This window comes from Platichthys flesus, chromosome 18 (assembly GCF_949316205.1).
Source record: "Platichthys flesus chromosome 18, fPlaFle2.1, whole genome shotgun sequence".
NCBI classification, from domain to species: Eukaryota; Metazoa; Chordata; class Actinopteri; order Pleuronectiformes; family Pleuronectidae; genus Platichthys; species Platichthys flesus.
This window is the reverse complement of record NC_084962.1, coordinates 11,316,308-11,342,888: the sequence shown is the minus strand read 5'-3', so window position 1 is coordinate 11,342,888 and position 26,581 is coordinate 11,316,308. Positions and strand designations below refer to the sequence as shown.

General features: G+C 42.3%; 1 protein-coding gene across 8 annotated transcripts; it reads right to left on the bottom strand.

Moving 5' to 3' along the window:
* Positions 1-49: 49 nt before the first annotated feature.
* On the bottom strand, positions 50-24,896 carry map7b (microtubule-associated protein 7b). Of its 8 annotated transcripts, none has more exons than XM_062411145.1 (19): positions 24,740-24,896; positions 12,254-12,415; positions 12,047-12,124; positions 11,260-11,423; positions 10,246-10,363; positions 9,244-9,354; positions 8,610-8,705; positions 7,098-7,217; positions 5,717-5,889; positions 4,653-4,795; positions 4,216-4,466; positions 3,960-4,110; positions 3,704-3,872; positions 3,511-3,615; positions 3,363-3,413; positions 3,238-3,271; positions 2,975-3,080; positions 2,578-2,759; positions 50-1,830 (listed from the first exon to the last, which is right to left on the bottom strand). In XM_062411145.1, the coding sequence occupies exons 1-19, from the start codon at positions 24,783-24,785 to the stop codon at positions 1,820-1,822; spliced, it is 2,271 nt and encodes a 756-aa protein (XP_062267129.1). In that variant the 5' UTR covers positions 24,786-24,896; the 3' UTR covers positions 50-1,819. The 8 variants fall into 8 exon arrangements, with proteins under 8 accessions (XP_062267129.1, XP_062267124.1, XP_062267125.1 ...); XM_062411140.1 differs by lacking the exon at positions 24,740-24,896 and adding an exon at positions 19,637-19,820; XM_062411141.1 differs by lacking the exon at positions 24,740-24,896 and adding an exon at positions 19,637-19,820 and having other exon boundaries at positions 4,653-4,792.
* Between the last annotated feature and the right edge of the window lie 1,685 nt (positions 24,897-26,581).

The following is a 26,581-nucleotide window of genomic DNA, read 5'->3' as shown; positions in this document are numbered from 1 at the left end:
TTCGCTTGAAAAACGAAAAATAATTGTAAGAGCACACCACAATAGGTAATCAATTCAAAAAGTTTTATTTTCCTGCCACAGCTGAACAGTTGTACAAAGATTTCAGTTTTACAGTGGTTCAAAGATCTTATCGCACAGCTCGTCTCCTCTGAAGTAAGGACATGATAGTTTCCAAAACCTCATGGTCAGCCTTAGTAAAATAGATCAACTTTATATGATATATATGTATAATATACTTAAGGAGATGTTGCTCGTGTTAAAGCAGTTTCTTTGCAAGTCAAGTTTCTATGGCCATAACAACATGCTATGTACCACTGGCTGAAACCATAACGTCAGCCAAAGATGTGGATAATCTCTAAAGTTTCCTTCCAGTTTGGTCGTACTGCAAGAGTAAGAACAGCGGGAATGAAGTGCAAAGGTTTGAAAACCAAAAACCGAGAAGTTTTATGAAAAACATGGAAACAGATCACGTTAGTTAACAGCGTTTTACTAGAACCCCCCCTCTCTTTAATCATTTCTCAGTGAAAAGCTGTATTAAAGACCCAGTTACTTGACATTACAGCTCTGACATAACATTTCATCATGATCTCTTAAGACTTCAACATAAATCAAGAAAAGTAAGCTACCAGAGAGTTTGTGGGCAGAATGTCCAAAGATCAAACTGGGAATGCATATTTAGAATTTCAGCTCCAAGTATAGACAAGACACCTCATTCTTCCTATAATGCGGTAAGGCAAAGGAACGTCAAGAATTAGCAGCATTTCATCATAAAAAAAAGATCAAATTAATGAGATTATTTCAAAATTAACATCAGAAGTAAATTGTTTTCCTCTCGTTCAGAATAAACCGCAAACTCATACAATATTTCTGAGCTACCGCGTGCTCATCGGAAGCTGCTCACCGCCTCGGTCGGACAGTGCAACAAGACGGAGAACGCAGCTTTGACGGGGTAATCGGTAGAAAAGAAAAATGGGGCAGTACTTGACGTCAGAGCAGATTTCTTTTTCTCTCAATTTGAACAGAAAGCAAAGATAGGAGGAGGAAACAAAGATTCACATTTTTATCTGTACAGCAATTCAAACTAAACAAAAGAAATCTGTAGTTTACACATTAATCCTCAGTGTTTTCATAATTTAACTTAAACTTCATGATACTCCAACGCTGCCCCAATAATAACCACTAATTTTAAACACTATAGACACAGCAAAATATATATTTTACATTACACAAACCTCTACTGACGTCTTAATGCAACATCATGCACTGATGTCATTCCAGCTCTTGCTCTGATCCTGCTGTGTGAGGTCCAGATATAACTTCACTGCTGATTCAGTCAATGTGATTACAGTATGTTTTACACAAACAACTTCAAGTATCACGACTGATCTCATTTATATCACTATAAGTCTCGCTTACTCGTTCTCTCTCTCACACACACACACACTCGGATGAAACACTCATTGCCCTCCATAGCTTCAGGGCACTCAGGGGTAGTTGGGGCTGTACACAGAACAAATATTATGGCCGAGTCTAAATGTGGTAAGAGAAAGAAAGACTTTTCCCCCAGAGAATCTTGTTGAGGTTAAAAGTGAACTTTTCTCTGGAGATGCCTTTTTATTTTTTATGGGAGATCTTTGGGAGACGCCATCTTTGGGATGGGTGCTCTGCTGTAGCGGGCCAGGTTGAGAAAGTCAAAGCTCCAGCTGCTGCGTGAGCTTCCTTTGGATCAGTCTGGCAGCTCGGTTGTTTCTCCAACTCTCACTCTGACCACCTCCCTGCCTGTCTCTGGGTGCGGAGCCCTCTCGGCCTCACGGTGGATTCAGGCAACATCTGAAAACCAAAGAAATGGGGAAAAACACGTCAGCTGCTGTGTGTTGGGTCACTCATGAAAATGTCAAAATCAAAAGTGTCCAAGCTAATCTACATTACGAAACAGACAGAAAGCTAGTAGGTGAGGCACTAGCTTTTATCTGTTTCAAAATGTAGATTATGTTTTAGCAAAAAATTTGAGTCGAACGCCTCGTCTAGCGATACCTCCATCTAAACATTTTACTGTCGCCTCCCACATACTTCAAGGGTTTGTATATTATGGCATTGTTGTTATGCCTCAAGGTCATCCACTAGAGGGCAGCATAGAGTCAAGGTTCAGACAACAGGAGATATGGATTTGATAATGTACATCTTGAGGAAGAGGCCGAGGGAAGTATCACCAGGGAGACCCATGAGTCTCTCCTAGAAAAGTGAAATCTCTTCCTTGTGTCTAATTTGTATCGCTCGAGCTATCCGCTACAGTGCCCCCCCAAGATTTCCTGTGGTACTGCTCTTCATCTGTTTCATCTGTTTCCGTAAGCTTTCAGAAAACAAAATAAACACAAGGCTTCAACGTTGAAGTATCTAAAGTTGAGCATAATATTGCATTTAGAGTTTTCACAGGATGAGCAGCACCTCTGCAACTATTCTCAGTTGCTGGATCAACACCAACACAAGTACTAACGGTATCAGAGCGAGAGTAGACAACAGTGACTGACAAACAGATGGGAGATCAAGAAAAAGAGCAGAAATAGGATGTTTGTTGACCTGGTCCCTGCTGGGCTGATATTTCCTCTATTCCACTCAGAGGCTTTAGGAGACCATTCTCCCTGAAGGCTATGACAGGAACTCTCTCCTCCTCCATCTGCTGCTGCTGCTCCTCTCCCTCAGGAGGAGACAACCTGGAATGGGAAGGCAGTACGATCACCTCCTCGAAATCGCCATTCTCCCTGAGAAACAGAAAGAAGGATGGAGAACAGAATAAAATAGTGCACTTGTTTTAAACAAAATTTTGTTGTTGTTGACAGAAACAGAATAGAGTAGAGACTCGTAGTAAAGGGTCCAGCCGACCTGGGACAAAATCATGCTGCTGCATATCAATTCTAGATAACAGTAAGACAAGATTTTATTATTAATTATATTTGTCAAGTTGCTTGCGTACAACCTCTGGTCAGGATGGCTCAGTGCTGCGGTACTTGGGTTTGGCTCAGTTTGTTGACCGTTGCTGTTGTGTGTCGGTGATGTCATCACTGCTGAGGGAGCAGGAGAGGCTGATGATGAGAGACAACCAACACAGCAGTCAGACACACCATCATGGCAACAACTACAGATGTTACTCCAGCTAGATGGAACTGTTTATTTAAAATGTTTCTAAATTATAAAAATAAATATGCATAGGTTTGATTATGGAAAAATCTTTTCACTGACCTGCACTGTCTCCGTTCTTGCTCGGGATAACTTTCTAGAGGTGGGACGTGAGAAAAACAGAATTAACGCTCAACAACAATATGGATTCTCCTCAGTTTGTGAGGTGCCACAGTTCAAACCTTTACCTTCTCTGGTCCATCTGAACGTCTCGTTCTCTTCATAATCTCCTCCAGGCGCTGATGATGAGAACAACAACAAGCTTTTACATTGTACAGGAGGAATATTATGATAACCGTGTGTGTGTGTGTGTGTGTGTGTGAGAACCTGCATCACCTTTTTTCTCTCCAGGCGTTCGGCCTCCTCTTTCTGAAAGTGTTTCTCTCTCTCCTGCCTCACGCGCTCTGCCGCCTCTCTCTGTCGAGACTCCTCTTCCTCTTTCTAACACACACAAACCAACACATTTGATGTTGTAGGATCAACAGATTTCTTGGGGATGTCGTAACTTCACTTGTACCTTTTCTCTGACCTGTATCTGGAGTTTCTCTGCCTCTTCTCTCTCTTTCTCAAGCCTCTCTTCATCTGCCTTCCTCTCTTCCTCCTCCTTCATTCTCCTCTCCTCCGCCTGCCGCTGAGACTCCTCCTCTCTCTTTACTCGCTCCTCCGCTTTTCGGCGAGCCATCTCCTCCTTTGCTAACCTGTAACAGAAATGATTCAAAGTCAAGGATGCACATACACACAGCTTCAGTATCCTCCACTGGCTAGAGATCATACACATATGGTACCTGGCTTGCTCCTCCTGTAGCTTGCGCATCTCTTCGTCTCTCTCCCTCTGCCCGCGGGCCAGCCGTCGGTTCTCAGCCAGGATACGACTCGCCTCCTCTGGATCTGTTGTGCCTGCTGAAAGTCTTTGTCCTGGAGGACTGCTTATGCTCTCTAGAGGACATTAATTAAGATTTGATCAGTGTATGTTTCAAAACGTTAACCATCCATGCAGCATGATAATGTGGATGTGAAAGTGGCTGAAGAGTAGCGACGGACCGCTGGGAACTGTTGGTGTCGTTGGCGTCTGCTCATTCGAGCTCCTGTTCTGACCCAGCGGCTGAGGTCGCGGCTGAGGAGGGCTGAGGACCTGTTCCTGCTCCTCTTCTTGGGGTTGGGCTCTCTTTGGTGTCGGGGAGTGGGGTCTGGTGTGTGAGATGATGAAAGGCCGAAGGTTACCGGGGTCGTCTGCCCCCGGGGACTTAAGCAGCTTGGGGGTCGGAGGACGCCCTGCTGGGTTCTGGGGAGGCCTGTGCAGGAAGAAAAGTTGCAATCGTCTACACACTGATAACCATGGTTGAACATTGGACATTGGTGTTGACCCTGATCAAGGAGTTACCCCTTCTTCCTGCTCTAAATAAGCTAAAACTACGATCCGTCACAAAAACTGATTATGGCCCTTGTGCTGTAAGCAGTTATTAAAACAGTTCTCCTACCTGCCAGGAGAAGGTGCTGGCGTTTTACTGATCTTTTTGCCCGCAGAAGAGGAGCGTTTGCTGGGGGGGACCATCACAATGGGGACCAGTGGGAGTGACAGGTTGCTCCAGGACTTCCTGACGTTGTCACAGTGCTTTCGCTGCTGGTGCACAAGATGAATAGGAAACAAATCATTATTTATTTTCACTCAATCAGGAGCCTGGTAAGCCACGACCATCACGTCACTGAAATAGCACTTCAAACAAAATGTCGTTAGCAACCCACACTCAAATTATCAGATGGTACAGACGGTGCTGAGACCCAGGTGCCCCAGTGACAGCAGCAGAAGATGACTAGTTAAAGGATTAGACTCAGAAAATCTTTCTTCAGCCGTGAACCACCGAGCCCGAGCCCAGAAAAACATTTTATATCCATTAAAAATCAACTAGTTCAGATGGTGGACCATCGTCAGTTTGTTATGTCCATTTTTCATTTTTTATGATGGAAGTCTGATGTAAATGTTACCAAAGATTAGCACTGTGTGGACATCATCAGTTGTGTTAAGATACAAATCATTACACGACAAACATACAGCGTCATATGACTGGGGTGTGTCTGTGGGTCAGTGTGTGGGATAAACAGTGCAGAAGATGCCCTCCTTCTAAGACCTTAATGGCATAAGCTGTGAGACAGACAGATGGACCGTGGATGCAGTTGCATTTATCTAAGCGTCTGTGTGTGTGCATGTGTGTGCGTGTTCAACAGATTCTCTGATATATCGTGTCTGACTGATCTGGAACATCATCATAAAATAAAGATGTATTTTATGATGATGTAAGAGGAATTGATATATATATATATAATAGCAGCAATGAAGAAAAAATAAGTTGTATGATCACCAAACGCCTCAATTTTAAGATCAATCACACAGGGCCCTGAATTTCTTCTTGTATTTACCTTGCAGTTGATATAGTGTTTCCATATATTGTAGTTAGTGTCTTGTATGTAATATAGATGAAAGGGATTTTTACTTCCGGAACCAGGCTGTTGAGCTCTATTTGTGAAGGTTAATGACATGACCTACCTGTGTGGTTCCGGTCGTCCTCCGGCGTGGGGTGGTGGAGGAGGACGAGGCCGTCTCCCTGCTGAGGCTCCTCTCCTGGCTGCGGCAGTGAGGCAGCGGCTGCGCCTGCAGGGCCTTGAAGGACATGGAGCCCGTGGGATGGCAAGACACTGAGCGAGGACAAACAGGCATGGCTATGGTGATGTACAGGGTGGGAGTTTGGGGTTTTGAGGACAGTAAAGGATCGGGATGGTGCGGGGAGTCGTGAAACATCGGTGAGGGTTTGATAAATGGCAGTAAAACAGCAGGAAGGAGAGGACGGAGGGAGAAGGATGTCGGATGAATGAATAGAGAGAAGCAGAGCAGGTGTTGGGAAGACGAGCGCAGGTGTGAGAGAAGTGGTGGAGGAAACACAGGAAGAGAAAAAAGACGTCAGTGCTCCCGACTGGAAGAACAGGCTTTAAGAGAATATTAGATTTATAAAGGGCTGAAAAATCTGATTAGACATTGAGACAGAGGAATACAACAACTTGTAAAGCAGAATAAGTTTTGGTGGGATGCACTCTGAGGCAAAGCATTTCCTGCTGTTCTTTTTCTGACTGAATGACATTAAACTCAACACCACACACAGAGCTGAGCAAACAGCCAAACACATGCAGCAGGTGCACCTTCACATGCTGCGGACAATACAGACTGTTTAAATGTTTGCAGTGGAGAGCCTCTGGGTCAGTGGGAGAGGCAGAGTTAAATCAGGACCCACAGGGTGCATGTGCAGAGTGTTCCTGCTTCTTGAAACAGGTACAGGATGTGTTTCAAATAATTATGTTGTTGTCATATTCAATATTGAAGCTGAGGTGATTGATCACTTTCCCATTTTGCAATGAACTGTGTGCGGCACACAGAGAAAATAGTTGACTCTCTAAAAGATCAGCATGGCTTACAGCTTCTACAGCAGCGTGAGTGCTCCCGCGATGTATACGTGTCACACATCCAGTAACGCCTGTGTGTTAGCCCAAGTCAAACCTAACTTGAACCTGAAACCAAGTTAAAAGGCTCAAATAGAATTTTGAAGATGTGCCATCCAAAATGTCCTCACAGTGACACACACAGGAAATATATATTGATATCAAGAGAGGAACACTTCCTACATAGCTAATTTGGTTACTTAACCCTGCATGCATGTGTCTGTGTGTGTGTGTGTGAGCTTTGAGAGCCTGACACAGGCTGGTGAAGAAAGTTTCAGATGGTATAATGCTTTAAGACCCTCCAAATCTGATTAAACAGCATAAAGACTTTGAGCAGAGCTTTAAAGTTTTGTGTATGTTCATGAACGTCCTCTGCACACAACACGAGCCAGGAGGAGGGGTGTCATGTGAGGGATGCATACGTGTGTGTGTGTTACCTGCTTGATCTCCAGACAGACTCATGGCACTGCGACTGCGGGCCAGGTAGGAGTGTGTCGGCTGCTGCAGGCGGTTGACCACATTACTTTCCCACGGCGTCAATGGAAGACGGCGGAGGCCTGAACACACACACACACACACACACACACACACACACACACACACACACACACACACACACACACACACACACACACACACACACACACACACACACACACACACACACACACACACACACACACACACACACACACACACACACACACACACACACACACACACACACACACACACACACACACGTAATGACAACTAAAGCTTTTAACTGCCCACTGATAAACCTGAGAAATCAGTCACGGTAGATTATAAATGATGAGTTATTACTGGCAGCGTCTTCCCTCGCATTGCACAGCAGCGAAGGCAAGCGCTTAAATAAAGACATAAGCATGCACAACAGGCTGTTATGCTACACCTACACCTGCATGCACCACATTGTGCATTAGGAGCGGAAGCCAAGAGCCTGAAGTGGAGCCCCAACCAAGAGCAAACACAAAGGAGAGCATTCAAAATAGGCAGGACAAGTTGCGTCTGCATTTTCACTGCAAATTATTCAAAAAGCACTGAAAGCTTTGATGCAAAAATGATTTAACCAGATTTTCCACTTAACAGAGTCAAAGGAGAGTTTATCAGGCAAAACATAGAGCATTGCTGGTGCTGATAATATAGCAGAGAACAAGGTTGCAGTTGACACAATGAGCAAAGATACAACTGGGCTGGAAACTGTACAAAGGAATTGGATTTTGGTCCTTCATATGTGACCCAGGACACATTTGTGTTCACACAGCGAAAAGAATGTGGCCACATGCGTCCCAGACCACCTCCCAATATGGTTTTTGTGATCGGAACTTAACACTGACCACTTGTGATCTGACCACTCAAGACTTATGTGAGTACCAGGTCTGAATGGGGTCTACCATGCACCACTCAGTAACTGAGCGAGTTTCTCTGAGTGTGCCTCTGAGGTGCCTTTATCTACACGTCCCTGGAAATGTGGGTGCCGATCTTTTCAGCTGGGATGAAAATTGTTCCCACAAAAACAAAAAGATTATCCAACAGAGGATTAGAGAAAGGGGGTCACGCTGGAGGAGGGGAGGGAGGGGGGGGATTCTTGATCCCTCTGATGAAACACACAAGTACAAACACATACACATACAGTACATTTTGCTAGCCGAGTCTGGACATTCAATATAATCTCAGATCACATCCTTCCATAAGAACAGGACTTCAAATTCCAGGTTATTCAGACAAAACGTTATCCATTAAATGGCCCAGGACTGTTCAGCCAAATATTTTCATTTTCATCCATGTTTTCTTGAGAGATTAGGCAGAGAACTCATTGTTTATTTATTTTCGGAATTCCTTGTGTTTCCAGCCCATGATCTATTTGCTTTGTGACATTGTCCGATGGGTCCAAAATACCGCGCTGTAAATTATTTCCCAGAAAACACCTGTGTCTCTGTGTGTGGTGGTCTTTCCTTGATGTAGGCGGAGTTTGGACTGAGCTTTGTTAATGACAGGGGAGGAGGCTGTTCTCATCTGTAAACCTGTCAGCAACATATCAAAGGATACATGACAAACAAATATCACTTCTAATACATACATACTTAAGAGAAAGACATTTTGAATTTTTAATGTTTAATATGAATCTACAGTTGATTATCTGATGACCAGAGTAAAGATTTTGCTTGACTCTATCCAACAGTAACAAATCCCACCCACAAGACCCTCTTAAGTTCAAGCATTTGTGAATGTTTGAAGAAAGTCTGTTAATTTGTGGTGCTAGGCGAAATTCTTACTTTTGGACATAGCCAAGCTAGTTGTTTCTCCCTGTTTCTGGTCTTTATGTTAAGCTAAGCTAGTTAGCCACTGAATATACCTTCATATCATACAGACACTGATCTTGTCATCTAATTATTGGAAAGAGAGCAATGAGAGCAACCAGAAGAAAACAGTAATGAGTGGTTACAAGACGATAAATTAAGAGTCTAGAGTACAACAGACACAAACAATGGCACCAGATGCAGTCGAAGGCAGATAATCACGTGTGGATAATGTGATGAATAACACAGGAGTTTTCATTACCTCGGTCTGGTGAGTGCAGGAGTGTGGCGGAGGAGTAAGAGAGGCGCTTGGTGATCACAGGGTCTGCGTGTTTGGATAAATTCATTGTGGACACTGCCCGCCTGTCACCATCTACCAAAGGAGCAGCATAATGATATCAAATTAATGAAGGACATCAAGACAGAGAGGAGAGAGCTGGAGACAGTTTCACTCTAGTCTAAGAGTTCTAGTTGAGTCGGATTAGATGTGAAAAAACTAGAAATATGTCACTAATGGGGATATTAAATATAATATTAAAACATGAACTAGTGCTCAATGGGTCTTTTTTTTTAATCTAAAATGAGACTAAATGGTTTGAATGAATGAAGATGTGCTTTTGAAAACTTCACGACAAACTGGTCTGCTACACGGAAAATAAAACACACACTAATCGCGCCATTCTTATTGGCCTACATTGACACTAATGCCACTGTGCTGAAAAGTAACCACCTAACACTAGCCAGCTAACGACAGTGCTTTAATATTCACATTGGGAGGTCATTCCGTATCTGTGGTAGAGACTGAAAGCACTCTGCATGTGCTCCAGTCCAGCAAGGTCGAGTGGACAGAGGAAAGCCGACTCGACAAAACCTGGACCAGGAGTTGGGAGGACAATGGCAGAGAGACGAAGAGCGGAGAGGAGAAAGTGAGGCAGGCACAGGTTGAGAATAAGGGAGAAACAGAGAGAGGGGGGGAGAGGCAGAGAGTTGGAGCAGGGTGTGAGTCAGCAGTAACAACAGAGCGCAGTGGATCTGAAAAGTTCAAATATAAACATGGCAGAACAATACTGACACGCAGAGGCAGTCATATTTACACAAGAGGAACACTGCCAGACATCAGGAAGATGAGATACCAACAGTGTTCACTGAAGCTGAAAGAGCTGAAATTCTCACACCACACGAGTCCAAGAAACTCTAATGACTGTGGGAGAGGGATGTGAGTCTGTGCAGGTCATGTGTGTCAGTGTGTGATGTGTTTAAGTACCGGCCGGTGTGCTGGGACTGTTTGTGCTCAGGGCCCCTCCCCACGACCAGCGGGTGGGCTTCGGCCTGGTTCTCTGGCTCCTCTCCAGCGTCCGACGCATCACTGCCTCATTACGAGCCTTCAGTTGGAAGGTAAATGACATTAACAGCATTAAAAAAAAAAACACTGGAACAATTCTGTTCAGTTAGTCTACTGGGATGAGATTTGTTTTGTGTGAACATATAACTAAACAAATTAAATTTCTGATGATTTTTCATGATCGATCACTTGACCACAGGGACTCGATCTTTTAAAGATTTTTTCTCTTTTAAAGATAAACTCTGTAAAGTTGTGGACTTGCACTGCCTCAGAATCATGCTGTAGATTTCTGACTCATCAATGTCTTAGGGTTCATTAAGTCAATGACCTAATAAGAGCATGAATACAACTCACTGTAAAGTTAGACACTTATTACTGAAGAAAAAGCATGCAATTCATTTAATCATTTTTTTTTCTTATATATTAATTAAAGTAAATTCAATACGTCCCAACTTCTCACTGGAAACAAGTGTTTTAAAGTAATTTTTTTAGACCTGAGATTTGCCACATGGTTTGCTCACCTCACCTCCATCCAGGACTTTTAGCCTTTGAAAATATTTTATAGCTTGACTATCAAAATCCAACCCACGCTAAAGCTTTAAAACATCATCTGACAACACTACAGGTGATAACACAACACAGACATTGGGAAACTCCAGTCTATGACCTAGTGTGCGAGTGAAAACAGGAAATAGGGGTGCAGACAGGATATAGCAAAAGAGTTCGAATTCCAACTGAGTAAAGAAGGAAGGGGCACAGATCATGTAAATGTTTTACTTATAATATATATTTAGATATCCAGTGGATTATTCTTGTGGATATATTAGTTGGAGTTGATGCATGGCACCATGTCATACTCAGTGGTTTAGTGTGTTTGTGTGTGTGTGTTTCTATGAGGCGTTGATGCACAGGTGTGTACATGACGTGTGTCAGTACCATGTCCTCTTCCAGTTTCTGCCGTCGATGCTCAGCAACAGCAACCCGTCTATTCATCTCCTTTACCCGCTGCTCCTCGAGTCTTCGCTTCCTCTCCTCCAGGTGCTTCTCATATTGCTGCCGGGCTCGCTCCTCACGTGCCTGCCACTCCGCCTTCTTGACAGCTGAGGCGTGACACCCCCACACAGTAGATAAAGATTTAATGTACATGCATAGGTGCTCACATTATAAAAAAAGAAAAAAATTATACTAGCGCACACAATCACGTGCGCGCTCACACGCACATACATGCCAGATGAACACACACACGGAGGCTTACAGCAGCAGTGTGATGGGTCAGCTGTAGATCATGTGACTCGGCTTTAGCTCTCAACACAAAGCAAATCCCCCGGCCCCTCAGCTGGGGCCAGTGGAATGACCACTGTACACAAACACACTAAAACCAGACAAACTGGCCATGATTCCCGAAAACTGCAGTATGTTGTTCACTTTTACATCAAAGAACACACTTTAGAAAGAAAAAAAAAACCTGTCCCTAAAAGTTACCAAATGGCTTGCCCCATTATCTAACATGGGTGCCATGGCAACGGGGGGAGTGGGCTTTAGCCAAGATTTTATGTAACAACCAGAGAAAAAAGCATTTTGACCATCGCTAACAACCAAGTTTCCAAGTTCAGTTGTGAAAGTTCGCAGGAAAGACAAAAAAATAATGAGGGAGCATTTAAACCCCTACACATTGTAAAGTTTAAACTCTGCCACACACACACACACACACACGCGCACACACCATTCTGTTTCTCACGCTCCTCCCGGCGCTCGCGGGCCAACTTCTGTCTCTCGTCAATCCTGTTGAAGAGTAACGAGTCTGCAGCACAAACAACAATTAATCAGCAGAATAACAACAGCGTACAAAGACTGGTGAAGACAGGCAATCCGGGATTATGACAAATTTTTACATGACAGAAATATTTCCCTGTATACCAGCATGACGTACCCATTTTAGAAGCAGCATTGTTACTGGGGCTGTTGCCAGTGGTTGTGTGACTTGGGGTTGGAGTGGGGACAGGAGTGGGAGTGTAGGTCTGCCTGGAGCCTGAGGAGCTCCGGCGGAAGGTTGAGGACACTGTGCCATCCTCTGATCTATACTGGGAGTAAGCTAGAGAGAAAGAGAACATAGAAAAGTGTCACTGGAGGTAATTCAGCAGGGTTTCCACAGGACAGTGTGCCCATAACAAACTGTGTCCTAAATTCTAATTAAAAAAGGAGTGCTTAATAACACAATGATTAATCAATGGTTATCAAGCCATTGTGTGATGTTGTATAATACAACATCACACAATGGCTTGAATGCATTGCATATACTGCTCAGCACACACACAGAGCATTTAAACAAGCCAATTCTCCAGCACAATACACAGTATCCATAGTGTACCTTACATATTGAGAGAACAGAGAAAACAGTTTGCAAAATGTCTCTCCAACTACATGTCTGTTTTGTTTGAATGAGACTACAAACGAAAATCCCTGTTTCCTTATGTCATTAAAGCAAGATGTTTGTATATTTAGTGATCAAGACTCGAAAGTTGAGGAAGTCGATATGCGCATATCCAGGCAAAATGTATACAGGTGCTACACAAAAAGGTTTTGAATACAAGCTTTACAAAAGAGTAAATCTGCACACACTTAATCTCCCAATAAATAATTTGATTTCCTCTTGAATGTAATGTGATGTCAGGGTGACCTTGATCTTTTTCTATAATTATATCTTTGAGTCCAAGTAAACGATTGTGAAAAATATAATGAATTCCCACTGGGTGTTCGGAATACATTACATTCAAAAGAAGGTAAGTGACCTTGAACTTTGACCTTTGACCACCAAAATCAAAATAAGTTCACTGTTGAGTTCAAGTGAATGTCTTTGCCAAATGGTGATCCTGCATTCACAAGAATGGGTCAGACAGACCAACACATAATGCCCCTGTCCTCGACTGTCATAGTGCGTAAGCATGAAAACAGTACGCAATGAAAAGAGAAGCTGCACATGACAGATGATAGAGACGTAGAAAAGAGGTCTGAATGCCGTATTTTCTATATTTCCAAGCTCTGCAGTTTATTCTGACAGAAAACTAAATGTAGTTAAACTATATATCACGTGTTCTCAAGTGCTCCCAGCGTGTTGCCTTGTTTCTACTCAGCTCAGAGCTAAAGCTATTGATTTATTGCACTGTCAGGCTTAGGGTGACTCAGCACTTTCAGGTCAGCCTCCTGGACACAGACGCACATGCAGCTTAACTTTGGGCTTGATGCAGAAACAGATGGGCCTGTCTTAAATGTGCCAAAATGAAAAAATGCACAAGCCTTTGTGCTTTGGGGAGGAGGCTGGCTTAATTATTCAAGGACCCAGGGTATTACGGTGGCAAATGTTAAAGAGAATTTGTGACAGCTTAATCAATCAAGCATGCAGCAACATACATCATACAGGGGAGCGTACTAGCTGCTCTTTTTACAGTGAGGAGAGAGAGAGGGAGTTGAGTCTCCGCTGAGACCAATGTGTCCTAGAATGTTGAAGACCAAATTAAACAAGTTCCTCTGACCTAGACTAAACTGACAAACTGAAACAGATCAATTATACCTGAAATAGCAGCAGGCAAACACCCTCATCTAAATTTCCCTGTCACTTTGTTTCTACATGGCGTATTTTTTAGTGAGCAGGAGTTATTAACAGAAAACGATGACACTTGGTGATGGACGTATTTAACAGCAAGTGAACAGTCACATCTTGAAGTTGATGTGTTGGACGCAAGACAAATGGGCAAGCATAAGAAATTGAAGGACTTGGACAACATTCAAACTGTGTCAGAACCAAAATGACAATTCTTGTGCAGTGTTCCTAATACGCAGTTTCCAGTGACCACAAACACTAGTCCAAGGAAGGACGTCCGATTAATTGGCTCAGTAATTAACCTGGAGGGCAAAGGCTAGATCCTCGTCATTGGAGGAGCGAGTGCAAAACACTTTGCTGAACACAGCTATGTAAGAAGGCTGCAAGGAGGCAGTGTATCAGAGTTTGCTGTATAAGAGGCTATGTAACCACAGACCAGTTATAGGGCAAATGCTGATCCCTGTATGTCACTTAAAGTGCTTAGAATGGGGTTAAGAGTCAGATCTGATGCTGATGTCTTGTTGGAACAGGAAACCTTCAGATCTCTGATTCAGTCTGTGTCTTTCCAGGTCAGAAGTGTAATGGTGGCATGAAGGGAACCCACAAAATATAATGGCAGATGATATATAATGTATGAGTGTATAATATCTAAAAAAAAACAAAAAAATGATTTACTACTTATAACAGAATTCAATAGGAACAGATAAAGGTCTATGATGGACCAAACTCATGGACCGAAGTCCTTTGATTTAAATCATTAAGAAATGATTTGTTAACTCAATTTCTACTTCCTAGCTTATCCCTGGATTTCAATGTATTTCATTGCCTTCATTGTTGCATGCGGAGCTTGTTCTGTAATGGAGATTTTGTGAGAAAGGCGCGACCATTTTAATTTGTGGTCTGTGAAGTTTACAGAAAATAAATCCCAACTGCTGGTGCTGCCTCCACCCAAACACATTCATATGTCACAAAGGACACGCTGGACAAAGATGTGAGGTCATAGCTGCAGAGGTATTGCATGTCACAGACTGTGGGACAGCCACAGAGGAGTTTAATCAAGTATTAACAAAACTATCCAGCCTCAGGTGCACCGGCCTTGGAACAGGTTTCATAATGGCTATTGTTAAAACAGGAATGGTTCGGCTGGGCCAGGTTACAATAATGTCTAGCCTGTCTATTCCTTCACCTAAATTTATTTTCCAACAAAAGATTAGCTCACCATAACAGATTCAGATAATGTCCTGCAGCCAAAAATCTGAAGTTTGAATTTGTGAATGGGCTTTCGATCAATTACTACAACGGTATAAATGAGATTAACTCTGAATGAGAGTCAAATGGACATTAATTAAATAGACACAATAGGGAGCTCATTTCATGCCACTTAACTTCTGAAGAGTGATGTAGAAGACACTCTGACAGACTGAGAGGGAACTACACAATAAGCTAGGGACGACAGGCTGAGAGCAGAACCACTTCACTTAATTCCACTGCTTGAACTGAAGCACCTCAATGAAAAGAGAAACTCAAAAACACACAAAGAAGAAACTTTTTCCTTCCTTTAAAAAAATCCAGACACAAAAGCACAAAGAAGCAGAGGAGAACAAGATGGAGAGAAGTAATGAGTGATGGAGAGGCAGAAAAAAAGCAGTGAAATGTTTAATGATTGATCAAAGCATTTTAAATAGCCACTTCCACAGTAACTGGCTTTAAAGATTATTGTAGGAAACTTGGAGAAGGAAGCAGTAATGTGATACATTGAGAAAAAACTGTAATAAACAGGTGTGTGTGTATTATGTGTAAATACAGTGCAGTAGGTGCAGTGCAATATAAAAAGTGACCCAATATTCACATAACAGCCAGTTGTTTACTTTTCAAAATATTTCCATATTTGAAACATGCTGAATTCTGAGATAAAGCATTATATGTGAGTTATAGGATGTAAAATGATGCAGTGTCGGGTCTGATGCCTTGTGTGTATCATGCATTCTGTGACTAGCATGTGGTTGTTTTAGAAAGGTTTCACATAATCATGATTTGCATGAGGTGCAAACACGGAATGGGACAGACATTGTTGTTCTTTCTTGACGCCAGCAAGGGAGATGGCAAAAGAGTGGAATCGATCACCAAGGGAATGATGGTGATGGTGGCACAGACGACGCTGTTGTGTTACAAGTATTGCCTCTGATTCCAGAGAACCTGCCTCTGATTCCCACACACCGGTGCAACGATATGCCAACTTGTGTGTGTCAGTGTAAACAAGCAAACTGCATAATATGAGTCTACTTAAAGGCAATGCAGTGGGATAGTGTACTCAATCCTGTGCACATATGCACATACTACATCACAATAAAGATGACAATTCCCAGACATCACAACTCATTAATAACACAACAGCTGTCCCAGCTTAGTTCTTCACATGCAGCACTTAACTTAAAAACAAGTCTATGGACATAGAGCCCGTTTTAGCTTTACATATCCCAGACACAGCAGTTACTGGAAGATGACTCTGCATATAGACAATCAAAGGGCATCCTGCAACTCAGATGAGGATGGTTGCACAATGCACATCTGGACTGCAATGGTTAAGCTATGGGGTTACACGACAGAGAAATGAAGAAAATAAAAAATAAATGCAGATCGGAGGATACTTCACAAACCCTGAACCCTGCAGGAATCTTAAATCCAATTGTAATTCATATCACCGTCATGCAGCAGAAAAGAAATACCTATGTATTTATGTCCACAGCTCCATACAATTCACACAATCCCTCAAATGTTCATCCCTTCTTCTTTTGCCCTCTCACCTGTTCCTACATCGTGTTTTCACAGGCAATATAGCAGCGATATGACAAATAATGCGTTGATCAGTGCAGTTTGCACAAGGTGTCCGTCTGAACTTAATCAAAATAATTTAAATAGGATTGTCATCTATGAATACACTCGGTGACCTGTGAGGTTTCCACCGTTAACTGTGTTTGTTTTATTCCTGCTGCAGTTTTGTCTGCATCTCACAGACTGACCCATCTGTTGTAGAGGTCATTAAACAAACAAACCTTGAATGGCAGCGAATATATTTACTCAAGTACACTAAAAAACAGCTTAAGAGCCTTTGCAAACAGACCAATGCCAATTTATTTTGGGGTTAAGTGTATATAGATCCTAATGATGAAATATAAAATTACCTCCACAGACCCTGAGCACCTTTTTGCCATGCTTGCACACATTTCCAAAACTGTCAACAAAAAAAGCAAGGACAAACTCTAGATCGAAGATATGTTTTTCATTTTTGGCTCTGGTCTGAGTACAGATTGAAAATACAGCAACGGCTTTAAGATCAAATCCCTACTGGGTTAACAATGTAGGTCTTGTAAAGTCAGGATTTTAATCTCATGGTAACCGTCATTTCAAATCCAGTGTGCTGGAGTACAAAGCAAAAGCAAAAGCAGAAGCAAGACTATCCTGATATCTACATACTGGAGCACACCTGAGTTCATTGTCAGCCTGCATTCTGTTCAATCACTGTGATCCACCATTTCCCAGCACAAGTCTTTACCTGGAGTTTGGTTCATGATTCCAAGAGAGTCAATCCCAGGATGGTACCTGCTGAACCCCCGGTTAGTGTCCCACTCCGATAATCAATGTTCCTACTTCCTGACACCATCCTACACAACGCGAGATAAGATCAAATCCAAAGTCCATGGTGCAGTGAGGAGTGGGTGGTGAAGGGAATAGCAAAAAGACCAAATTCCACCAAAACCGAAAAAGTGACCACCCAAAGCTTAACTGTTTCCAGAGTAAAAGGGAAAGCAGAGAGGGAATAGGAGGCAGTGGTCAGTTGTTGTCGGTGTCAGTTATGGGGAGCCGACTTAGGGTGAGACAGGTTGTGGTATATCCACCCCCCATCCTTTTGTCAGTGTGATTGTGTGTGGGTATGTTTGTTTGTGTGTGTAAAAGAGACAGAGAGTGAGACATAGGGAGAGTGTGATTGTTTAATCTGGCCCTCCCTCCACTCCTGCTAGTGTGCGTGTGCGTGTGTGTCTGCACGCTCCCCACCCCCAATCTATCTGCATTCATTGGGAGTCAGATTAAATGGTCAGAGTTAGCGATTAATGCTGTGCTGCCCAGGCCAGTGGGTAGCAGGCAAGCAAGCTGTGTGTCTCCTCCTGCCTCCTCTACAGCCTGAGAGGATTAGCCGCTGCTAATGCTAAGCTAAACGCTAAGCTCCGGTCAGCAGAGGCCCTACAGGCCTAGATAACAGGTGCAAGAGGGGTGGCTGCTACTTTATGACACATCCGTCTGTGTTCGTTGCACATGACACTTCAAAGTTTCAATTCAGATCATTGTGTGAATGTTTGGTGACTTCACTCACTTCTGACAACAGTTTTTTTACAAAAAACAGCCACAAATGATAGACCTGCTGACATCCTATATTGAAAATTTGTAACTTTGGGATATTTTTAAGAAGTTGTAATGTTAATGAAAACTAACTTTATGAACCTTTGATATGATTAACAATATTAATATGAGTTTGCTTCCAAAATTGATTTGTTGATTTGCGAGGACAAATTAGAGAATAAGGACAAATACAAATAACAAATTTCAGTAAAAACTCAATTTGATCCATATGATTGAAATAATTTATCGACAAAACATTTTACACCTTTAAAAGCTCAAAAGAAGTCCTTTGATTTAAATCAATCAATCTGTTATATGAGCTTAAGCTTCTGATATAACTTCAAAGAGAGAAAAGCATACAAATGAAAGGTTCATGAAAGAAATAATCATAAAAATGTCAATTGAATCAAATCTGCCAAGCACAGCTGAGTAAAACAGCATTACTGAGGATATAGGTTTTCTGTTTTCATAGCAGCAGTATTCTGTCCTGTCAGGTTCCTGAAACCAGGTATCATTGGAAATATGCCACAGCATTTTTCCAAAGGATGAAGACGATGAGAGAGGAGTTAAAAGTGAATGTGCCTTTTTTTATCCCAGCAGTTCCTGCAGACACTTGCTCTCCAGTTGACTGACTGATCTCCTTACTGATGCACTAAAACCACACACACACGTGAGAATTGGACTGCACCTTCACTCATCTGCTGCCCTTGTGTTGACCTGATCTTGACCTGTCAGCAGTTTTAAGCATGCACGCACGTACGCACAAACACACGGACACGCACACACAGCTTTCTCATCAGACCTGTCAGACACCTGTCTTTGGATGGCTGAACATCCTCTGCAACAGCAAACCAGACACACACATATAAAAACAGCAAGCAAACAAATACATAAACACACTCACAGATTGAGCATGTAATACAATCATTTCCTTACTATTCAACATATTCACTAAAGCTGTTAAGAAACACACACACACTCTACAATTTCAGATCAGGCTTAATTGTCCTCTGCTGTGACTCTCCAGAGAAACATTCCAGTAGCCTCTCTGTCCCAGATCTCTCACACACACACACACACACACACACACACACACACACACACACACACACACACACACACACACACACACACACACACACACACACACACACACACACACACACACACACACACACACACACACACACACACACACACACACACACACACACACACACACACACACACACACACACACACACACACACACACACACACACACACACACACACACACCTCGAACCTCACAAATTCATCTCTCAGTTTCCCTCTCCGTACCTTTTTTCTTCCTTCTGCAAGCATCTCTCCGCTTCTGTCCCTCGTCTTCCTCAGTGATGGTGAAAAGTGCGGGAATGGCCGAGCGGCTTCCTCCCTTCCTCAGCTTCCACTTGCCCTGCGAGCACCCGCCTGTACCTCCTCCTTGTCCTTTTCTTTTACTCTCTGGCATCACCCACCCTGTTGCTAACCCTCGAGCCCCTGGCTAACTCACCCAGCCCCCTGCCCATAGCACCCTGCACTCGTTGGGAGGATGGGTTAGGGGAGGCTGCAGGTCAGTGATGGACCACAGAGGATGGTTGAAGACTAGGTCACCCCTAAAAGCCTTCCTGTCAGTGAAGATGCAGAGTGCCACGAGCTAATAGCTTACGCTAACTGCTAATTTCCAGGCTGCACACTGCAGCCCTGTCTGTGACAGCAGGAAAGAGACAGAGAGGAAGAGAGAAAGAGAGAAAGAGAGAAAGGGGAGGATGGAACAAAAAGCAGGCGATATGGAAGAAATAGATGATGAAAATGTGGTAGATGACAAAAAAGGATGGTGAACAAAGAATCAAGTATAGTGTGATGCTCAATAAAGAAATGTGAGTGAGACAAACAGAGACGCTCACTGTGCCATATCCTCAGTGCCTGCGATGGCAGTGCCAGGCATGGTGAAAAGAGTGAAAGATTGAGAGAGAGAGAGAGAGAGAGTGCGACAGAGTCTGAGGATGAGCTACTGTAGTCTGGCTTAGTAAAGAAGAGTTAATCCACAGGACTGGCTCGGGCCGAGAGCTGGAAGGATTGTACCTTTCCTGACTCCCTCACTCCTCAGGAGATGCTGCTGCTGCTGCTGCTGCTGTCACTACTGTTGCTGCTGCAGCCCCCCGCCCTCTTATCCCTGCTCGACGCTCTCTTGCTAGATCTGTTCTGTAACTGCAAACTTGTCCGAAGAATTGCATCACACATCCACAGGCTGTACAGTAAATGCAAAAGCGCACATACACTTTAGACAGAGGGCTGAAGGGTTGTTAAAATATTCAGTGAGAATCCAGCAGTGGAAGCTGAGCCGGTACCGGTGACAGGTTTCCCTAACAACAGCAGCACATGGGCCAGTGACGCAATGGGAGAGAGGAAGCCAGAGAGCAGAGGACACACGCTTTAATGAGAGGACACACACACAACTGGAGCATCATCTGTAGAAGGGGTGTGTTCATCGAGCAGCACATGGTACATGTCCCCACCCCATCCCTCTCTTAAAGAGCCACCACAGCTGTATATAAAGCTGTATTCAATATAAAAAAGCTTCAGTGTATGTCTGACTGGTCTTTGCTAAGACAGAGGGATACAAATATAACACGCGTGAAGCAGAAGCAGCAATTTCAGTACACTCGGACAAACTAGAAGATTTAAGATGTCTTAATGTCTGACAATATACTTGTATCAGGCTATATATGCATTCACATGTTTATTTCAATATTTCTTTATAAACAATGCAGAAATACACATCTTCCTGTGCCACTGCACTTCACTCAAGTACATCTGTCTACCTGTTATATTACCCCTGAAGTAAAAGGTTTTTATTGTATTTTATACTTTTCACTCTTGTCATTTTGACTATCTGCTGCTGAAGTGTTTCCCAGGCATGGGAACAATAAAGTTGTATCTTATCTTATGTCAGTCTATACTTCATACAGATAATTAATCAATTTATCATAGACATAATTTACAATTTAAATCATCAATCTTCAGTTGCAGCCCTTTGCTACTATAGTACTCTGACTTATGTTTTACTTTCATTTAAAGTATGTGCAAAACATTACAGTGGATATTAAAGATAAAGACCCTGGTAAAGACATATAAACAAGGCAGCCGCCATCGCAAGGAGGGAGAAATAAAAAGAGGAAGTTATCACACTTTTTGGAGGCCTTATTATTGAAGACCTGTTCAATTACAATGTAAACACCAGCCTGAATAACCTTTGCTAGTGGTGTGTGCTTACGTCCGCTTATCTCACACCTACCAAAGCAAATACACAAGGAGATTAAAAAACCTGCATGACAGCTTGAAAATCTGAGAGAATCTTAGAGGCTGCGGCTCAAAACATCAGAGTGACAAAATGATTAAAGACACAACAAGTGCTGGGCACGTTTGCTCAAACACATGAAAAGTGAACACCATGGAGCTGGCCTTAAAGTAACTTTTGCAAACAAGCAGTCTATGTTTCTAATAATCATTATCAGAGATATTTAATATATAAAGCTCCTCAGGACAAGACGTGTTGCCTCATCTCCTCAGGGAGCACGTGTTGTACAAACACACATATTCACCAAAGAGCAATCTGATCTTTGTCCCTGCAGGACAGAGTAATCCTACACTCGGACTTTAACCGGATAGGCTGGGCTACACGCCCTTCTCACACCTATTGAATGTGTGTGTGAGAGACACAGATAGATGGGAACGAATTAACTATTGTGACGTATATGGTGCGTTTAGAAATAATAAATCTGAATCTACAGGTTAAGATTTGAACAAAACTACTACTCTTTTTCGTACTCACACTCTTTATATAGCATTGTATTTGATTTGATTTATATTGAGCTCTATTCTATTGAAATGCATTTTTTTTTTCAATTTCTATATATTTTTCTTTAACATTTTTAACTCAACAAACTGAAAGTGCTTATTGATCTAGTACCTAAACTGTACTGTTATTGGTTCTTTTTCTTATTTCTTAACATAAAATGAAACAGAAATAACATAGCTTTCTCATATATAATGTAAGCAGAGAAGCTAGTTGAAACAGCACTGTCTTGGCTATATAATGTGATTATTTACATGTTAATTAAATAACACATTTCCACAGCAGTTTTATAGTGCATTAGCTTGCCTTCAGTCCACAAACCACTAAATCAATAGGTGCCCCGAGTTACCTGGAATTACTTTCTCAATGACTGCTTTTATGATACAATTCCGGATGGATTGAATGACCGCAAAACAATCAACTGACTAATGGTCAATGTCAATCATTAACCCATCTTTGTATCGTAGTGAACTGTGTGTGGGCAACATCAAAGAAATACGAGATAGGCAGTAGAAAAATGGCTGGAAGACATAACGTCAGAGTAATATAGTGGTCTTTATCAGGTTCCGTCCCAGTACCTTGTGGGGACCAGATAAACCAACAGAGGGGTCCACCCAACACAAGACACTTCACCAGAGCAGCCCGGTGAAGTCAAGAAAGCTGTATCTCTCCACTAGAGTCAGAGACAGCCAAACAGCCCTCCAGGATGGGTACTATTATCATCATGGCAGATGAACAAAGGCTGCAGGGAAGGCAAGTACAATACCGATAGGACGGCTGCAACAAGGAGCAGAGCACTGGATGGCTCAGTATGGAGAACATCTCAAAGGTGTCTCCGCTGAAGAAAATAAATGTCTGTAGGGCAGATGTCGGCAGGGTGAAATAATAGATGTGTCAATAAAATAAGGGCAAATTGAAAAATAATAAAAAGGTAAACATCCTGATTGAAAGGCGTCAGACAGAATCAAAGTGCAATAGACTTGGCACCTGACAACTTGCTGGCAGGAGAAAACCAGCTGTGGAATTCATTAGTCAGCTGATGGGCAAGGAGATAAAAACTTGTTTTGCCTCGTGGGAGAAGCATTTTTACGCAGGCACATTGCGGGACGATCCCAGAATGTACTTAAGGATACAGTGATCAAACCACATAAGCCAGACTAATTGTTGTGCAGTGAGTGGATTGTGCATCTTGTAGAGCTCACTGCAGCATGGGAACATGAGATAAATAATTCATCTGAAAGGAAGTTGTACGGATACAAAGAGAGCGACAGGATTGCGAAGCCTGAAATCACAATGTGATAGAAAATTGATGCTGAGAGATGCAGCAGTGGAAAATATTGGACGTACAGACTAGATATCAAGGCTTTCATGGGGAAACTGAAGGAGGGTGATAATGGAGGGGGGGGGGTAGAAAGAGACAAATGGCGGCCATGTAAAGGTAACTGGCAAAAAAAGTTATGAGCATATTTCCCAACCTGCAATTTGCTAAATTCTCCGACAGAGCGTCTGATACCAACAAGGGTGTGAGGTTATTTACCTCATAATAAACTATTTTGGGCTTTGCCATCTGGACACCCACAGCCCTGATCAACATTTCAGTGTTTTGTAAGCCCCCAGCATTAAGCTTTGAGAATTAACCATAGAAATGATATATAACAAATTACATCAGAAATAAGCAGGCTGTAGCAGTGAAGTGAGCATCAACAGTTTACGGCCCGATGTAAAACATCTGCTAACTGAGTGGCCACAGAGGAAGCGTGCAAACATCCTTCAAATTTTAAACCAACAGAGAATTGTACAAAAGAAATGTTGCTCCCATTACAATAAAAAACAAATTAAAATCTATGCAAAATAAATACTGAACTATTCTTATTTCTATGATTTTTTTTACCAACACCTCTGGCAATATTTATTTGATGGTTTGTCCCATAACAATGATAGTTGTGTAAATAATCAAGACACATACAAATGTAATAAATAGTCACAGTAATACAATGAATATGTGATGAATATGATAAATACTGACATAAGCTAAACTAAAGAAACTCCATTTTACTTTCGCTTTAACATTTATTTTACAACCCAGGTTATCTGGTGTTTTAAGAAAAGTTGAGGACAACACAGATATATTATATAAAAAGTAAAAGCCATTAACCAAACTAGCTGCTGTCACCCTGAGCCCGTTCTGCTCCCATTCACCTGTCACTTCAGCAGAAGCACAAAATGTCAGCAACAGGTGTTTGTCCGAGGAGCTCGTTCGCCTCCACCATCAACCGTAACGAAGTTTAACTCACAAAATGTTCAGTTTACACAACAGGGACGTGTTTAATGGACGTGAAAGAACCGGTTGGGCGAGTCGGTGGAAAGTTAATCCCACTCCCGTGACCGACACACCGGCTACGAGGACTTGAGTTTCTCGGTAACTCCGCCGTTCAAACGCGGACACAAACAACACGGAGTCCTGATAAAAGCCCGCATCGTTTAAATGGAGCTGGGTGCTGTTTAAAAAGCACTTTACGAGTGTCCGTGGTGGGAGAAGAACTCACCTTGAGAGTCGGGAGAAGATGCGTCGCTGCCGTCCAGGTCCGCCATTTCTCCTGACGTCAGCTGAGAGGGATCAGAGACAGGAACCGGAGCGACCTGCCGCCGCCGCCGGACTGATCCGTCCAGCTCAGCCTGGACTCGCACACCCTCCCCCGGACAGGTGGGGGGGGGGGGGACACCGGTTTACGTGCAAGCTAACCAGCTAACATGCTAGAATGACCCCACGTCACTCGCGAGATACAGAATAAACTTTGCATACCTTTTGTTTTACCCTCACAAAACCCCCACAGGCCTTTATCTGTCCCCATGCACCAGATTCATTCTACTACAAACTTTACTTTAAACCTTTCTTCAAACCTTAAGATGCAAATTTTTGCTCACGTCATGATATTTTTACTAATTGTACACGTGTCTTTTTAATGAACATCACGTGAAGGCAAGGTGTTCAAGGGAAATCACGTGGTCTCAGCTCTGTGAGAAAGTATTGTGCTGACATCTACTGGGAATTAGACTACAACTATATGGTGAAATCATTCAGTTCAATACAATTGTCACTCATCATCAGCTCTCCTTCGTTGTTTTAGTTCATTATTAAGATAATAAAAAAAAAACTAAATATAGTTTTTATTATCTCTTTTTATTCATACATTTTTTGTTTTGTTTTTCCTCTGTAAAGCGGCCCCAAGTGCTGATTACAACGTAATGCTGTTGTTGGTATTATTATTAGATAACTATCTCGTAAAAACAGATTTTTTTTTATTATTCATAAAAAGAGAGTATAAAAACATATATATTTTATATATTTTATAAATAAAAAGAAGAGGTGCGTATTCCACTTCTGCGCAGGAGATGCAGAGTTTACTTCTACGCAGGAGGTAAAGTAAAAACAAATTATTAAATTAAACAAAAACAAAATTAATCAATTAAAAAATGATATTAAATTAAAATTGCTAATACGTACATTTTCACCACAATTTCTGCAAATTTTAGTAAGCATGTTGAAGCCCTCAAAAAGCCAAATCATTTTCCTGAATAATAATAATAGTAATCCTTACAATTCTCAGTGCTCGGGCCCTAAAAACAGATGTTATTTTATTCTCAACTTCAGTATCGTGATGGCTGCAAATTACATCTAAAGGAGAAAGAAGACACCTCAGACCATAACTAGTTTTGAGATGAGTCATAGCTTGTGTTCACCACACCTTCCATTGAAAGCTTCAACGCAGCACGTGATGCAGCTCTTCAGGCTGTCGCTCATGTCAGTTCAAATCTTTTTCTCAGACGACAGGTGCTAACAACAACATTATATGTGGCTCTGTTGTATTCAAGCATCTTTACTATACAACACCAGGAACCTAGAACTAAAGGAGCGAAAGCGAATTCAGCCAGAACTCATTTATTATTATTGCATTTATTTTACACAGTTCTTTTTTCTTACTGTGACATGACAAAACATCCCTTCATGAAATATAATAACAACGATTAGCGTTTATACATTAGGGGCATGTGGGGCACTGCCCCACCAGATCCAGGTGGCGCTGTTGTGCAGAAAGCTGAATAAATCTGTACTTTGTGGCAAAATATATGTTTTTTTATTATATATGCAAAGTAGCGTGAATGTGTGTGTGAATAAACTAGACTCACAAGCATCATAGTCTTGTTTTGGAGTCATTTGATTCGTGTGTGTTTCTGTCTGTGCGCTTGCTCTGTGAAATGAGCTTCGCTCTTGCCGTCCGTCTCTGCTCTGGGGGCAACGGCCATAGATATGTATAAAGGCTAGATGTCTCATCCGCGTTTCTGGTCAAAGGAGTCGAACGTCCGCACATTGCGGCCATCTTACCACA